The sequence below is a fragment of the Pituophis catenifer genome, unplaced genomic scaffold (genome assembly GCF_029215685.1).
Source record: "Pituophis catenifer annectens isolate HBS135680 unplaced genomic scaffold, rPitCat1.0.hap2 SCAF_1, whole genome shotgun sequence".
NCBI lineage: Eukaryota > Metazoa > Chordata > Lepidosauria > Squamata > Colubridae > Pituophis > Pituophis catenifer.
Genome location: NW_027256881.1, coordinates 325,427,122 through 325,445,610, shown reverse-complemented (window position 1 = coordinate 325,445,610; position 18,489 = coordinate 325,427,122). Strand labels below are relative to the sequence as shown.

The 18,489-nt window shown below is 38.4% G+C and overlaps 1 protein-coding gene across 2 annotated transcripts; it reads right to left on the bottom strand.

Annotated features, from left to right (window-relative positions):
• Positions 1-913: 913 nt before the first annotated feature.
• Positions 914-17,892, bottom strand: SAV1 (salvador family WW domain containing protein 1). Of its 2 annotated transcripts, none has more exons than XM_070931686.1 (5): positions 17,684-17,892; positions 13,442-13,885; positions 4,313-4,583; positions 2,235-2,378; positions 914-1,977 (listed from the first exon to the last, which is right to left on the bottom strand). In XM_070931686.1, exons 1-5 carry the CDS (start codon positions 17,775-17,777, stop codon positions 1,776-1,778), a joined length of 1,155 nt encoding a protein of 384 aa, XP_070787787.1. In that variant the 5' UTR covers positions 17,778-17,892; the 3' UTR covers positions 914-1,775. The 2 variants fall into 2 exon arrangements, with proteins under 2 accessions (XP_070787787.1, XP_070787788.1); XM_070931687.1 differs by having other exon boundaries at positions 17,719-17,781.
• Between the last annotated feature and the right edge of the window lie 597 nt (positions 17,893-18,489).

Here is an 18,489-nt window from a genome sequence, read left to right as displayed (position 1 = left end):
TTTATGTGCACTTGGAGGATTTTGTGAGGCAAACCTGATGAATAAAAGTAATGGCCTGTAAACTCTGCACTTATTTAAGTGGGGTTATCCTAACATTGCCCAATATACACCTAAAGGTTTTGATATTCACACTTTTCTTCAAACAGCTTGTTCACTTGCCTTCTCTGAAGTTGCAGAAATTTCTTTTGCTATGATATGTTAAAGAAATGGAAAAGCCTTTTTTAACGTCTTTGAAAATGCCACTGTATATATATATTTGTTTAGTGCATAAAGAGTGTTCCTAGTTTTATTATGTTATTGTTGATTAAAAGTTTGTTCCTAAGACAATTACCTATTTGTTGTTTTATTAATTTCTGAATAATCATGCAGAAACTTCCCTGTGTCACACTAAATACAAGAATTTACACTGCATCTGTTTCACTTGCAATATTTGTCATTTTGCTTTCCTTAACAGCAGCCTCTTTGGGGAAAAATCTGCACAAATTCTTTTTAAAGAACAATCAAAATTGAATTGTGTGTTCAATTCTTATAGGGTGAAATTAGGATTATTTCTAGTTAGACTTTTGCAGCTCAGTATATTACACAAACACAAACTTGGACTATGAGGGAAGCTTATGGAACATGGCATATATGAATCTAGAAAACAAATAAATTCAGTAATCTGGCTAACCATATTGCACAAACATACCCACAAGGCCTATGAATGGTGTTTTGCCCTACATTATCACATCAAGAGGCATTTAAAGGTAAATTTCTTCAACATGGGGTAATGAATGCAATCTGATTTGGGCTAATCCATTCCGCAGCCCACCTCTTGTTGACAAGGCAAAAAAGAATGAAATTTAGAAACAATGTATTACAAATTTTAAACAAAACATTTATTTTACAGAAAACATGTCATAGAGGAGTCATAAGCAACAATTCAGAATGAAAATAGATTAATTGCTCTGGAGTTGTGAATGTAAAATTATTTTCCCACCAAATACAGGATTTATAAAACTGTTCACTGCTACTTTAATTATGATAAAGTTTACTGTATATGGTCAAGACAACTCAGTCCTCCAACATCATGTTTATAGTTAACTTAAATGCTGGTTCAGTCCTTACTTGCCTGGAATACTTCCAAAGCTACAAACTGCTTCCACCAGCTTACATATGGCATTTTTTCAAACAAATGCCCAGTAGCAAATCAGAACAAAGTTGAACAAAATAAGGCAGTAATTTATTAAGTGCTTGGTTCAAACAGAAAACTATTATTCTGCAAGGCAACCACTGGGAAAAAAACCCTATGTGGTTACCTTGTGTATGAAAGCTACAAACTTTACAATTCATTTGCTGCACCAGAAGTATCTCTTTATCCTCCAGATACAAGACCAGCTGTGAAATCACCAGCTGTGCAATGGGAATTCGGATTTCTTAAAAACATGTGCCTACTTTCAAGAAAATGTGCACTGACATTTCCCATTTGAAAAAGGAAATTTTGCTTCTTCAGAGTAGAACCATTTGCTAGAAAAACATGAAAGACAAAATAATCACAAAGTTGTTTTTGCCTTTTTCCTCAACAGTGGCTTTCAGAGTAGGAAACTAACTTTTTATACAACAAACATTTTGTATTCAAAAGTCATGATGCACAAAGAAGATAATTACAAAAGGTGCAAGATCCAGGGAAAAGCTGCCTTTTTAACCAAAGCACTCGTTCACGATTTTTTTAAGGAGAGCAAGAAGTCCCTAAAAGTTCTAATAACCTTCATCAACGTCCATAGCAAAAAAGGAGCTTAGAAATTCTTGCTGTGCTGCTGCGCATACCACTGCTGCCTTTGCTTGCGATTCTCCAGTTCCATGAGGAGGGCATGGCGATATGCTTCATACAACTTCACAATCCGCTCCAGTTCCTTCATGAAAAGCAACTTCAGCATTCCCTGATATGTATCCAGGTCAGCCAACTGGAAGAGTTCCCATTTTAGTATGTGATCGTATCTGTGAGAAAATGCAGGAGTATATAAAACAAACATATAAAGGAAAGGCTAATGTCACTGAGTATGTCAGAAACATTTTAATTTATAACACTATACTGAAATGCACACTCAACACTTCCCACTACATCAAAATTGATTTAGAGAGAAGAAATATTTCTGGTAATTTACACTTGGTATCTTAAAGGTTCCAACATAACACATTTGTTATAAAATATATTTATCGTCAGGCATAGGAAAAACAGTTTAAGCAATACTTACTTCACAGGAGCCCTAGCGTAGACTTGCAGCCAGTCTGGAATCTCTGCAGTGTGATATGGATTGGCAGGTACAAGGATAGGCTGACTTCTGTCAACTGGCTGTGGTTGATATGTCACAGGAGGTGGTTGGTCATAACGGGGGACACTGCAAAGGGACGCACCAAAAACCAGACAACAAATATTTTTATCACAATCTAGCAACATATGTGATCAAGAAAACATTAAATTGAGCAAGACGTGGCTAGACAGATGCTCCTGAGGCTGAGATGGCACGCATATGGGCACCGGGTGGCTGTTCTTTCAGTTCCGGCGCATGCATGTGCACCAGCTGGCTGCATGCGTGCTAGAAACTAGAAGGCCAAGTGGCCAGTGCGCATGCATGCGCCGGAAACCAGAAGATCATCTTCCCGGTGCGCGCATGCACCCCTGGGCAGCTGCTATTCCGTTTCCAGCATGCGCACACTCACCTGTTTTGGTACTTGGTGCCGAAAAGGTTTGCCAACACTGGTTTAGGGCAACAATATGAAAGTGGTTTTAAATGGTGCATTCCAAAGCAGAGCATTCAAGTTTAGTGGTGAATCTCACTCAAATACTAAAAAAATCTGACTCTTCTTGGCTTTGGGAGCGGGGGGTGGGGGGGTGGGGGAATATCAGCCTATACTGGTTAAGTGCTACCATTGAGTCATAATTTTAATTTACCATTAATTTATATAAATTCATATTTACCCATCTGTCTATATACAAATTATTCTAACATATACAGTAGTCCAATATGTCTAACCAAGAAGATTAAAACAATTGATGGCAGGCCCAAAAACCAAGAAAGATACATGGTGATTCTTCCAATCTGAATTCTTTATTGTTCCTCACCTATAGAGAGATTTTTGCCAAACTGAAGAACTCTGCTCTCTGCATCTATCATATACTCTTTAAGAACTATTACGGAGTAGCTGGCTTCAGCCTCTTTCTCTCACACTGGATCTTTTTCTCTATTTGGATTGAGCTGCCACTTATTCCTTAGGAATGTACCCCCTCCCTCCTGGGAATTCAACCTACTACATTCCATCAGATCTGCAAAATTTCTGTAAGATGCACAAGTGCATATGAGAAGGAGAACTATTAATACTACTAATAATTTATTAAAATTCACATGCAGCCCAACTCCCAGCAACTCTAGATAGTGGTTATCAATTCCTCTTGTTAAAGCTCCAATTACTAATAATATCAAAGTTAAAATGACATAAAACTAGGAGTATTAATATAATAGGAATAATTTTTTACCACAGGATTTGAACATTTTGACTTGAGTGCACTGTTTTTTAAAAACTTTATTTTGAGCCAATTATAAAATTAAACATTATGATCCTTCTCAGAAATTCGTGGGGATTTATATAATTTCCAATATGACTAGATTTCAAGAAGGATGCTAAGCAAAATTATTCTCTGACCTTGCAACCCAGACAAGTTTTGAAGTCAGTGCTAGACCTGGAGCCTGAATTCATTTCAGTTCAAGTTTTCTAATCTAGGTTTGGCACACCACAATTCTTTCCATTTTAGTATTTTCTGTTTGTAAAATATGAGTATTGGCCTACTCACTTTCTTTGCCAGAGTAAATAAATAACTATTCAGAGTTCAATGACTGTGTAGAATAGAGGTAGAGGTAATTGTATATAATGTCAATTTCTCTACTACAAGAGAGTTGGGGATTGATAATAGATACCTCATATTAATAAACTGTTGGGTATTCAATATCCAGTAGATTTAAAAGTTTGGAAATGTTCCATTTTTTTTGCGTGAAGGAGTGTTAAGCTTCAATTGTTTCCAAAAATGCTAGAAAACCATTTATATTCATGGGATATTTTCTGAAGCGTTATGCCAAACAGGAATGTTTTGCTCAATCAACTTTAACATGTTTTGTGAGCAAGCATGCAAAAATCCAAAATTGCTGATAGTATTCACAGTGTCTTGACATGTTGAAATAAGTAAGAGAAAATACATACAAGCAATAGATTGATTAGTTTGTAGCACAGTTATCTCCATCTATTCAACATTCTATAGTGAAGATCACAAGTATATTACCTGGGAGCACAAGGATGTTTATATTGTGCTCTTTTATTGATGTGGTCAACATAATACACTCCAAATTCAGCCGATTCAACACGTTCCCATCCTGGAGGCAGACCTTCTCGCTCAAGTGGATGGCTCCAATGTGTTGTGTTAGTATTGTGGTCAATGTAGTACTTTCTTCCTCTAAGAGTCCAATCTACTGACCAACCAGGAGGGAGAGGTAAATCTTCTGAACTGTGGTTTGTTAAATTTCCTAATGATGTTGCAGCAACCCTTCCAATGCCTGGAAAACCAAGCCAAACGGGCTATTAATAAACCAAATAATATTTAATGGTGTAATTTCTTTCCTCAGAAAAACAGGTTGTGATCAGTTTCATAATGTATTACCTTTGCATCCTGTTTCCACATGTAAATGTTCCTGTCTGGAGAATGTATCTGTGATCTCTTTTTGCTTTCAGAAATTCACATATACTCATCAATAAACTATGAAAAGTATATTTTAGTCAGTTCAATTTTTTACATTTTGTTGACAAATGTTTTAATAGTACATTACAAATTGTTGTAACAATACATTCGTGATTTGCTACTGCCTTCTTCCAGGATGTTTTTGATTTCCCAGTCTAGCCTAAACCCAAGTATTTCTCTGGTAGTCTCATATCTAAATACTAACCAGGCCTAAATCTGTGTACTTTCTAAGCCCAAAGTAAGCCAGGGGCTGGCCATATGACCAATTAATTATGGAGCAGAATTTGCTTTAGCACAAGCTTGCCCTTAGAAGAAAAGCTTAACCCCCCTTCACCCATAAGAAGACTCAGTAACACTGAGGACAATGTAAAGGACATGGTCAAAAATATAAAATCTTCTAAACTAGATAAATGAGCAGCTAAAAAGGATTTTTCAAATTTTCCAGTTCAAATGTTTTCCAATAAGGAAAACAAAAAGAAATAGATACTTGAGGTCACAAATCATATAGAACTGATTGTCTGGAAACAAAAGGGTTTTTATTGTGGAGTTAGTTTTCCAAGATGTCAGAAAACTTGGAACCAAAGTTTTCCGAGAAATTAAGACAGACAAAATGTAAGTAGGGCTTCCTTTGGTTTTAGGCATGGAGTCTCAGAAAAGATGAAGCATACAAAGTTTCCTTAGCCAATATCTAGGGAAAGTTTAGTTATTGGCTTAACTAAACTTCCTGTAATTTAGTACATTCTATTCCAAATAGCATCAATTTTCTAAATTGACAGGGAGAGGAGGTTCTTAGTTCTCATCTACCATCTCATCACTTTGAACTTTTATTTATCTTCTATCATTCTCATGTGAAAAAGAATGAAGATATAATGGAAGTCAAAGAAAATAAAGCGGCTACCTGCAGAAATGATGTTCTGCACCATTGCTCTAAACAAGAGGACTAGTTGGCTCAAGTTTTTCAGAGGAAAACATTGATGGCTGAAAGAGACTGTTACTGTAGAGCAGATCAAATTACTACTCTGATCAGCTCCTCTAGGTAGATCAAACCAGGAAATCAATTGCACAGGAAGTCGAAAAGTAACTTATAATAGAACCTTGCAAGTCTGATTTGCATTACCTCCTTCACCTTCTTATAGTCCCGTGAATCAGCATCTGCCTGACACACTTCTGAATATTAAATATTACCTCAGGATTGCTTCAGCTCCTTTTGCCTAAGTAACATTTTTGCATATGTCTGTCAAGGTCATCGCCCTTACTTTCTACAGGACGTGATCAAGCCACAAAGACCACAGGCATCCTTGTTAGCTTCTCCCCAAGTATTTGATTTTAAGGAGAATTTGACTTATTTTAAATGCTGGCAGGAATTATGAGACCCTCTCAGCTTCTTCGGCCAATTTAGAAGGAAAAGAGAAGACAGCCAACACTTTGATCAAAGCCTTTCGCTGATTAATTTTGGGGAGGGGAATGAAAAAAGCAAAAACAAAATTGCTGAAGATCATCTTACATGTTTTAAAAGCTTTAATTATCTAAGCCATTAGTACAGTGCAGTCATCATGAAGGGACAGGGCAACCATGTTGCAGATACTGCATGACACCACTGAGGCTAAAATGTATTTTATTGGAATTACATGAATTGTTGCTTCCAGGAAATAGTTATCCATTCATTTGCACCTAGACAGCTTAATAATATTGCAACTCTATACCACTCCACCATGAGGCACTCCTTCTCCTCCTCCTCTTCCTCTTTTACTGCTTCAGGTGTCAAAGGAGATACAAAGTTCTGGTTCTTGCTCTTCTGGCAGCCTCAACCACTGTTAATTAATGTTGTTGTAGTGTAACTTTGATGTTGTGTCTCCATCTTTTTTTGGGTCTGCCTTATGTTCTTTGACCTCATAGGGTGGGGTTGAGTATGCTTTGCATGAGAGATTTCTTTGTGCTGATCGGTACTGCCTTTGAACACATTGCTTGATGTTAATGCTTTTGGGGATGTGTGGTACTTGTGGTCCATTAATTCACTTAGTATCATTTTCCAGCTTTTTTAAGAGTCATGGTGGCTGTACCCCCAAATTCTTTTCTTCCTTGATAGATAGAGCCTGTGAGACAAGGCCTGGAGACAGAAATATGAGCATCTGGTTTGATTTAGAACAATCTCATTCTCTTAAAATGAGATATTTCCAAGAGTGCTTCCAGACAAGACTTTTGGTATGCAAAAACTTCATTCAAGGAATGTTATGGTGAGGGAATTGCATCATTTACAGTTGTAACCTATCTTATTACAAGAACTTTCCTGTTTTTTCCTATCTTTTTCTCACCAGAAAATATCTTGTTCAGCAAAAGAATCCAAGATGCATTTTGACAAGTGTTAAAAGGCCATCCATTTGAGGGCACTCTAAGAAATATATAGAATCTACTGCTGTATGTTCTTGGGAGTACTAAAATGTCTCCTAAATGTGAAGAGTTTCATAATAAGGACTAGGGCTGTGATGCCGAACCTATGGCACGCATGCCACAGGTGGCACACGTAGCCATATCGGTGGGCATGTGAGCTCAGCTCCGGCGTGCATGTGCGCGCTGGCCAGCTGATTTTCAGGCCTTCTGGGCCCACCAGAAGTGGGGAAACAGGCTGTTTCCAGCCTCTAGAGGACCTCCAGGGGGTGTGGAAAAGGCTGTTTTCACCCTCCTTGGACTCCTAGAAAGGCTCTGGAGGCTGGGGAGAGCAAAAAATGGGCCAACTATGCCATCTCGTTCCAGGAGCAGGGCGGGGGGCGGCATAAAATTATGGGTGTGGGCACGCACGTGTGTGACCCCCCTCCTGGCACACGATGGCAAAAAGGTTAGCCATCACTGGACTAGGGTAATTGGATAAAAACTCCTCTCTACTATAATCCCTACGCAAGTGTGTATTAGTTTGAAAATCCTCTTTTAGAACTTTTGCCTCTATAAAATGTGAAAAAACAATTTAAGCTTACCTACTCAACATGGAATTATATTTTGGGGGTATCTAAGCCCCAGAATAAATGCCTGAGGATATTATGAAGTCTGCCACTCCTCCTCATTTTAATATGTCTATTCTGTCCTCTTATTTCTACAGAATAGACAATCCACATTTTTAGTTTCTGTCCATCATACATTAACTGCTTCTTCGCCAATGGTAAAAGAAACAATCTACTTCCAATCTCTCAAACATACAAACTTTCCTTTTTTTTCCTTCCAAACTCTGAGACCAGAATTCAAAGTAATTTCCTGCCATTTCACTGAAACATCTTATTTTCTCTTATTTCAATGCCTTAAGAAGGAAACCATGAGAAAGCAGAAGCACTAGCTGTGGTTTGGCCTTCCTTTCCTCTGTCTTAATGTCACTGTTTTCAAACCTCAGAATTAAACAAAGGCAACCAGACAGCCCAGCAATTTTTCATTTTGCTTCCACTGTCAGGCCAGCCATACCACCAAATTCCCACAACAGAAACCCCAGTGACACCAAAGTTGCCCATGCTCTTTAAAACTTATATTCTATGAAGCAACAAGGAAGGAGATAATCAGATTCCAATAAAAAGCGATGGACATAATTGGATTTCGAGATCTGACAACCTGAGTATGCTATATATACCAAGCATATTTTCCCAAACAAACCAAAATGCTACATTGGACTTGCCACAGCAGTTCTTTTTCTACCACAGCAATAGGTATCCTAAGTGGGTATTTCTCTCCCACTGTCAGCCCTTTGACGTAGGCCAGATCAGGAAATACATTCCACAGGAAGACCAGAACTATACTTTATTGAGAAAGGCTATAATAACAAAATCTTAAAGTTCAGTTGTGCTTCTCCTCTTCTCCCTCTTATATCTCAATGAGTCAGAGAGAAATTGTGAATCTCATCTTATTTACTATCTTCCCTTCCCATTCTACCCTTGTTTACATTATGATTTCTGAATATTTATTACAAATCCATTTCCCTAGCTCTCTATATGCACTCACTTCAAAGGTAGAATTAGGAGAATTTCTGGTGTTGTTTCCTGTGGAATGAGGTAACTAATTTCCCAGCTTTGAAATAACCCAGAAAGAGAGATCAGAGAAAAGTTTAAAAAAATATATAAAATGATTCTGCATCGGTTTAGTTTTTTTGGATTGATGCAATATAAAAATCTTGTAATTAAATGCTCTTCCCCATAGATGTTTCATCTTTTTTTTTGCTAATAATTCCTGAGTGGGCTTGATGCCCTGTTTCTGATGTAGAAAAAGACCCTTTATGTCCTGTTTTCCTACAGGGAAGCCAGAACATTCTAAAATGAGGCATACCAAACCCCTATCAAAACTAAGGTCAGAGGTTTCTTTTTATGCTTGGTCTTGATTAGACTGCACCAAATGGATTAGATGTTTTGGATTTAGAATATACTCCAGTTGTTCAATAGTAGTTGCTTCTAGGAGCTATATTAGACACTGAGTCTCTGAGAACTACGCACTGTCCAGACTAATATTTGCCATGAAGGTGGTCAACTTGGTTAATTTGTCTGTCTGACCTGAATATCCTTTGTTCCAGATGGTTGGGTTAGCCTACAGGAAAAGAAAAAACTGGCAAAAGCTTGAGATAGCCATGGAACCTCTTATAGCTAAAATTCTTGTCTCATGTGTTCTGAACCGCAAATTCCCAATTTTCCTGGGCTTTGGATATTTACTCAGGATAGCTCCTGAAATCAGGGTTGCCACAAAAAGATGCGCTGAAGTATTTGAGCAGGTCTAGAACTGGATGAGGAAAAATGCACAGTTTAGGGGCAAGGAATAAACACTTTTCATTGCCTATAGGGCTTGCACTATGCTCCAGGGACTATGCTCTATAGAGAGAGAGAGATGGTGGGGTTGCTAAACACAGGCGTGACTTCTATTGTCAGCAAACCCATCAGAGATCTGGGAAGGAGCTGAGGTTCTGGATCTCCCAGGCCCAGGAATTTACAGACCTCCCGAGCAATCATGGTAACTTACCTTTTAAAAAATCTGAGACTCAAAGGCTGCCTGTAGGTTCCCTTCCTCAACTTTTCATGCTCTTATCTGAATGGGTTTGAAGGGAAGTGTCACAATGATATCTAAGTGGCTTGCTTCTTGCCTTTTACAACAGGAGCAAGGAGAGGGATCTGAGGAAGAGGGACTGGAGATGAGGATACTCTACTCTTGCAAAGGATGGTGAGGGAATTGGGCAATGATGGGACTCATGGCTGATGACTTGGGAATTGCAGCTTTGATTGAAGTGAGACTGCATAGTTGCCCAATTGAAAGATGACCCTTTTGCTCACCCTCTGCTATTAGAAAAGGGCTCTGATGTGTGCTACATGTGAGTTTCCTAGCTCTGGCTTTTGCTCAGGGAAAAATGGAAAAGAAAGCAAAATAAAGTGAAGGAAAAAAGATATATGGCTAAGGGTAGTCAATATTGCACATACTCTCTGGAGTGAGGGAGGAACTGAGAAAGGAGCCATCTCTTTCCATCAGGTCTCCAGCCCTCCCTCTGGAGTGAACAGGAATGTCTTAGTTCTCTTACAGGAAGATGAGATTTTATATATAACATAAGGGAAAACTACAAACAATCTGCCTTGTTGAGGCTCAGAAATTCTTCAAATAAAACCATCTTTTGCAAAAAGGGAAAAGGGAATTGACAATCTCATATCCCTCTCTCTCTTCAAACTGCTCTAGACAATTTGCAATAAGATACAAGGAGTACATAGTAACAAGTCTATACATCCCATTGACTACAATGTAATATGTGTTGTACTTTGAACACTTTATGGACTTCCCAGGGCTATGATTCTACAAGTGGTACTCAAACATTTATTGCATCCCACAAACACAAAAACCACATTCAAAAATCTGACATGTTTTTAAGCCAAAAAAAAAAAAATCATATTTCTGAGACAAATATTTTTTACTTTCAAGCTTTTCTTCAAAGTTTGGTATTCCTTACTCTTCAGTACACCATTTTAATAGCTGTTCCTAAATTATTAAACTTATTCCTTGGCACTAAAACCAGCTTTGTGTTTAATATTGTTTTTTGATAAAAGTTGACTTTTCAATATATAAACACAAATAAATCTTGGTAAGCTAGGACAGGCAAGAAGTTGCTTTTATGCAATCTCCCAGAACCTCAAATTCACACTTCCAATAAAACCTTTTGTTTTTGGCAACAAAATGACCCTTTTCAGAAACACATTTTCAATTCTTTCTTTTTCCAAGATTCAGATCATAATGGAAGTAAAAGGGCTCTGAGAGGCAAAACCAGACTGCTGAAATATACCCATTTGATGCAGAGAAAAAATGATATATTTTAAAATGGCAGTTTTTCTTTAAATGTTTGGACAGTTAAAGGTGAGAGTGGAATTACCTTCCCCAAAGTCTTCATTCTCATCTTTAAAACATCTCTAAAACATAAAAAACATCAAGATGTGCAGTCCCATTCTTTCCTGTTGGTAGCACCATGGCCTCCTGTAGCCTGCCCAGAAGCAGAACTTGACTTTTGGCCTCATATGTTGCCTATTTCTGGTCTGGTGAAACAAGTCATCCAGTAGAATAGGCCTCACAATGGGGAAAGCTTGAAAATCCCTTTTCAGATCTATGATCCTGTAACAATGTGATCAGAGCTTCATTTAAGTCCTATTAATATACAGATTCCGATTAAATAAACCACACACAACATAGTGTACTATGCTCTTAGCTGTGGTCACCTGAACACATGACCACCACATTCACTCTCTTTGTTGGAAAAAAGTATGTGCAGTCCTACAATAAGAAATTCTCTTAAGAGGGTAAGTCAGATGTTCCAGTCAATGAGATAAACATGAGTTTGAGGGTCCCTCTCCCATTAAAAATGCACATACATACCATTTTTCATGTCATGTCTATGAACCATGTTCCAATCAAAATTTCTTAAGTTACAGAAAATAGGTTGTCAATACATTTGAGTCCGGAAATGACTATAAAAATTGCCAAAGTGTTTGGCCCTCAATCCATGATCAATAGATATTATACAAATAAAGAAAATCTAATACCAATGTTACTCTTCCAAAATCAAAGGATATAACTCCAGGAAGTAGCATTCAACTGTAAGTTGATAGCAATGGATCTGCAGGTCACTCTTGCGTTATATGATGTCGGGGTTCATGAGTCCATAATGAAAATAATGAACAAGAATCACATGTATGGGAAGAGAATACTAGTGCTCTCCAGAAAGCACATTGCCACTCATCTCAAGTTTTCAAAAGTCCACTTGAATAATCCAGCAGATTACTGGAACAATGTTTTGCAGACAGATGGAACAATTAATGAGAATTTTTATTGACTGAAGTAATTAATACCAGTGCAGGTGCTAAACTTCCAATGAGTGAATACTTACAAAAATTTGTATGCAATTTATACTTTAAAATGCTATTAGCAAAATATAAAATTAAAATATATCAGTTGTTTTCCCCAAATTAAAAACCTTTCCCTCAAATATTGGTTCAATATTTTCAATAAGGAGATGAAACAGTACACTGCTTGGAATATGGTTTGTTTAACCAGAAGCACTTTATATATAACCAAATTTAGATAAAGCTCAGGTCACACAGTAGGAATCAGAGTAGAAAGTACTGCTAAGAATTATGAAAGTCAGTCATGAAGATAAAAAATAACTTTTCAGTTTTGAGCTTCAAACATATAACATACTAAAAGGCTAAGAAAGAAATATGCTGTGGAGGCAGTGGGATAAAAGAATCACTAGCATGTCTAGTAGAATAAATAAAATTTTACCTTAGTTCTTAGTTTAACAAATTTAAATCAGAACGATAAATCTATTTTTTAGTCAAGCAAATACCAACAAGAAAAACACAAAGGAGCTTAGGAGAAAGATCCCTTCAGAGCTGGTTCCTTCTTTGGCTGAGATTCTATATGAGTCCTCTTAAAAGGGGGTGTGATGGCTCACCAGTTAAAAACATTGAGTTGTCAGCTGGAAAGTTGACAGCCCAGGTTTGAGACCTGAGTGTTGTGCAATGGGATGAGCTCCTGTTATTTGTTCCAGCTCCTGCACACCTAGCAGTTCGAAAGCATGCAAATGTGAATAGATAAATAGGTACCACCATTGTGGGAAGGTAACGCTGTTCTCTGTGCTTCGGCATATAGTCATGCTGGCCACATGACCATGGAAGTGTCTCCGGACAATGCTGGCTCACTCAGCTAAGAAAGGGAGATGAGCACCGCCTCCTAGAGTCGGACACGACTAGAAAGAGTAAACCTTTACTTTTACCTTTGAAAAGGGTCCATGGGCGGGCTCATTAAATGAGGCTAATTACACCAGCTCTTTGAGATCAACTCTTTATCCATATTAGTGGAGGAAATGCCAAAGCCCTTTAATTCAGATCCTCTTACACACTAATAGGGTATTGTTGTTGTCTACAGCTGTCGCCCAAGTTTTTTGCTGTTTCCACAATAATTTGACTCTTAAGTCAATGGATCAAGGTAATGTTAATAAAAATACAAGGGGTGATTAAACATGGTCACAGTTCTTATGTGACCCAATGCAAGGCAGCTTCAGATGTTGGTATGTTCAATCATATCAACTGAATTCTACTAGTAAAAGCGTAAAAATTACTGTTTAGATGTTTTCACATAGAGCCAAAAAAGAAAAATAGAATTATGTGTAAAAACCCCAATGATACTTGCCTGAACTGTGTCTTCCCTGATTTTGTGACATCCTTTGGATGAGGTCAGTATTATGTTCATAGTATCTATATTCTTCCTGAACATGATCTCCCAGTTGATGTCGTCTTTGATCATTATAAAAGTGACCAAAATAGTAACGGGATCCAGCATCTCCATTTTCAGTAACAGAGTTGGCCTCTGTTAAAAAGGACTGTGAAGATAAGCCATATTCCCGAGGGACCTCAGCTAAACTCCTGGCAAGGTAGGAAGGGGCAGATAGTCTGTTGCTTTCCCGCCGTACTATTTCATGAGGAGGCCTCTGCACTGGAGTCCTTAGGAAGCTCTGATGTCTGGAAAGGGCGCTGTCCCCACCTGCCGAATAGGCAGAAGGCACTGGATCTGGAAGACAGATATCTGTTCGCCTTGGAATGGTTGGACCATGACGGATGAATGAAGGCATCAGATCTGTAGCAGAAAGTTATAGTAACAATAAATACATAGAACTTAGGATATTTATAAATGTTAATGAACAGTGGATACATTAAATGTTAAATCCTGTAAAACAAAAAGAAAGCCCAGAGGTCCTTTGTATGATCATGAACTCCAAACTGCACAATTCCAACAACATTCTAAGAAGAAATCTCAAGGTATTTAAACTTTGTTTCAAGCTTGTAATGCTGAAATCAAAGTTTTTAGCAAAATTTTAATATTATTTTCTTTAAAGTAAAGCAATTCTATATACTGTATATATTTTATGTATCTTAGTCAATTTCACTTCTTCATGAATAAATACCATGGCCAGGTCAAAAATATTCCATTATCACTTTATGAATCTATCTGTCAGGTTCCAAGTAATTAATCCACACCCCAATCAAATTCAGCCTTGACACTATCATAAGCATGAATGCCAAATTATATTCAGAAAGTTTGTGGGATGTTCTGAAATAGAACTTGTACTTTTGATATTTCTGGAATCATGATCCAGTTAGACATTACATAGCTAGATTGTAGAGTTTTCCTGATGTATGTACATGCACTGTTCAATATAACATGGTTGTTATATTGCATTACATAATGACTTGCTTTGCATATCATCAGTAAGTAATTATAGGTACTTCTACAAGACAGGTAAAAAAATCCTCAAACTAGCCAAATGCTGGCTTATCACGATATGCAAAACAAATGATAATCATCTGTATTTCTGAAATTAAGGAATTACAATAAACATTATTGACCTTTCTACTAAATTTAACTATTTAATTATTTGCTATAATTTCAATATACCATAATAATGTATACCATAATATACCATAATAATGAGGTAGGAATTTTGAAAGAATGTGTGTGTGTGTGTGTGTGTAGACAACCACCAATACAGACTATTTTGTGTTTAATATAAATGCATTACTACTGTCTTATGAATATCGCTGATATAGATTTCTTACTCTATAGGGTGAACTTGCTTGACATAATGCCCTTATGTTGGGACTATAATTCCCCAAATCTCACTTATGAGAATTTGTCATTGAAAATGCTATAAGAACTTTTCAAGCCTCAGAAGAAGGGAATCTGCAACCTTCCAGATACTACTGTATGTCCTAGAAGCTGAAGCTATTGGAAGACAAAAGTTCAACAACATTTGAAATCTAGCAGATTCTTCACTCCTGGCGTGATTCTCTTAAGATGAGCCCTCTCTAATTTCCACTCCATCACAATAACTAAATCTATCAACTAACTTTTGAGCAAACAAGTTTTATTTAGATTCTTCACACTTCTGTAACCTGGTAAGAAACGGTGCAGAGAAGACCTTTTCCTACATGTGAACCTAAACCGAACCAAAATCTAATTTCCCTTTTTTAAAAATCAGAACTAAGCACCACAGCATTAGAATAAATAGTTTAATAAAAGAACCTCAGGGAACTCTTTTGGAAAGCAGTAAGAAAACCTTTTTTTCTTCTCTAAGGCAAAATAAGTCAAATTATTTTAGCATCTACTTCATCTAAAATAGACGTGAATAACCCTTTTTAAAGCCTCGGGCCACAATTAGTATTTGGGAGGAGCAACTAAGGGCTGCAAAACAAATGACAGTAGTGGTGAGTTTCATTTTTCATGCCATTTTAATGCATACCCTACAATCTTCAATTTGTCCCCTCAAAATGGTAGGCAATTATGCTATCAGTTTCAGATAATGATGGTCAGAAGGAAGTCTAAGAGCTGCAAAAATGGGACTTTATAAATACATACAGCCTACACTCACAGACTGCTATACAGTACCTGATCTAAACCTATTTTTAGCTTTATTAATATTAAATATGACTCATTTTGCCTCTCCTTTTCATTTGTCAACAGGAAAACAGCCACTTTCCAAGCAATCTTATCCCACAAGGCTAAGGACAGTCAGAGAGAGCATTGAGTAGTAATTAATGTGAAATTCTGGTAGTGTCTCTCTTCTGTTACATGTTCTTTAAACTCTGATAAGACAGATTTGATTTTTATTCCAAACTCAACCTTTACCACTTCCCGTAAAAGTCTGAGCCTAACTTTCTAAGATAAAAGAAAGGGATCTAAGCAAGCTATTGGAATAAGGTTAATTATTTATAATGATAAAATAATTGTTAATTATCCCTATCACAGCCATTACCATGTAGGCTTTTTGAAAATTGTAATAACATTTTCAATGAATAGGATTTATTTTTGAAATAAAAAGCTTTAGCTAATTCAGATTATAACTTCAAACTACCTTTCAGGGCATTCAGGACTCAGAAAATCAAGGAAAATTTACTGGTCCCTACCTGGGTTCTTTTAATCAAAGAACTTCATTTCAATAAAAACAGTGTTTATTTAATGATTTACCTTGATAGATAAAACCCAAAGTCTGGCAGGTTTTTATTCCATTTCTACTTACTGCAAAGCAATTGAAAGTTTATGGGAAAAGAGATAAAAGCCATCCTTGTTGTGTATTAATATTAGAACTGTATCATCTTTGGGCAAGCAACTTTAATTCAAACCAGTTTTGAAACTTTTTATTTTATCAACTCAAGTAGGTTTCTGCAATTTAATTATGCATTGTAAAAAATGAACTCCTTTCAAATCAAGCTTTCCTTTCAAGCTATGTCCTGCTCAGCTTCCCAGGTGATACAGACCATAAATATGAGAACTCCTGTGCGACTTAGAAATGAGTAAGAAGATAAAAAAGGTATAGCCTATATAATCATCACCAGCATCTTCTCTCCCCCAATTTATTCAAAAGAAAATTGTTCTCCCCCTGCAAATGAAATAAGATCACAGTCACAGCTGTTTTCTCTCCAAACCAGAAAGCTTTAGGTTAACCATGCATAATCCTTTAAAGATTATAATAAGGTGACAAGCTAAGGTCACATGGCCTACACTTGGCCTTTGAACAAGAGCGATTTCACTCCTTAAAGAAATGAACAGACACACCAACAACTACAGGTGATTTAAATCCAATTATTTTCCTATCTGTGCCTTTGATGTTCTGACAGGGGTGGACAGACTTCAGGCTTGGCAGTTATACTTTATTTCCCCCTAGGGCCCCAAAACATATGAAACAGGCTCATAGACATATACTCAGAATTCAGAAAAAAAAAGTGTCTTCCTGAGCATATTTCAGCCCAGGTATTTATTTACCAGCAGTACCAGTTCACAAAATATTCGATTTTGGGTTCCCCCTCCAAGGAGTGGGGTTTTGTTGTTTTTTTAAAAAAAGAGCATCTTAAGCCGCCCTGAGTCTCCGGAGAAGGGCGGCATATAAATCAAATTTTAAAAAAATTGAGGTCAAAAAGGAATAGTTTGTATTTGTTGTTATAATTAGACAACTGAGAACCAGCACCCTCTATTGATCTAACCTTAGCGAAAGATTTTCCAAAAGATCTCAAATCTTTTTTTTTTTTTTTGCTTTTGCTTTCATATGTGGGAGAGAGAAAAAAAATGCTTTTTGAAGCTGCTGTCCCTATTTAAGAAATGTAGAATGGCTTAAAAGTAAAGCTAGCAAGAAGATCTTGGGATGTAAAATCTAAGTAACGTTGGGTCTTTTTCTGCCACCATTGTGTAAAAAGTCAACCCTTCACCTTGGAAGAAGCATCCCGGCGATTTTGAGACCCCACCCCGCCGCCCCCTCCCCTCCCCCTCGGCCCATTCTTCCCCTCAGGGTTGTTGTTTTTTAGGGGAGGGTCTTTCCCCCTTCTTCTCCCTCCCTTCCTCCCTCGTCTCTCCCCTTTTCCCCGACCAGGTCTCAAAACTCACTGCGGAGCAACGGGCTGGTCTCCTTGATCACGTACTTGCCCTGCACCTCGCCCGGTTTGGAGAGGTCGGCGCGCGTTTTCTTCCGGGACAGCATCCCCTTCCCCGCCGCCGCCCCCTTCACAGCCGCCGGAGGAGCCACCAACGCCGCCGTCCCCGGGCGACACTTTCTCGGTCAGGATCCATCGCCGACCTCCGCCTTCGCCTTTTTTCTCCCCCCCCCCTCCACCCTACCTCACCTCAGACCGGCCAAGCGCGCGCACCACGTCTCCCTGTCCCGAGCGCGAGCGGGGGGAGGAGGAGGAGGCGGGAAGGGAGGGGAGGGGAGGAAAAGAAGAGTCGGATGGGTGGGACAAGAGTTCTCTAAAGGAGGCGCGCGCCCGCGCGCGGGGCCGCGCACCCGACCCGCGCGCCTTTTCCCTCTTCCACTCGCAAGCTCCCCGACTAAACTTTCCGTTCCCGCCCACAGCCGGAGCTCTGAAGGAACAGCGGCTGCTCCCCCGCGCAAGGAACAATGGGAAGGCAAGCGCTGGGAGCGTTGAGGAGGAGGGAGGGGGAAGAGCAGCTGGCAATTGTGGAGGGCGTGTCCGGCTGAGTCAGTCTGGCGTAAACTAATGGTTCAGGCATCAGGGTAGAGATCGTAAGTTCTAGCATGAAGCCAGGCGGCCAGTCACTCTCTCTCAGCCCTAGGAAAGGAGACAATGGCAAACCACTCGCGGGCGGGAGAAAAAAAAAATCACCCCAGAACAAAACCAAACCTGGCGGTTGGGAGTGCGCCACCTCATGGCTTGGAGGGGAAAGGGCTTTAT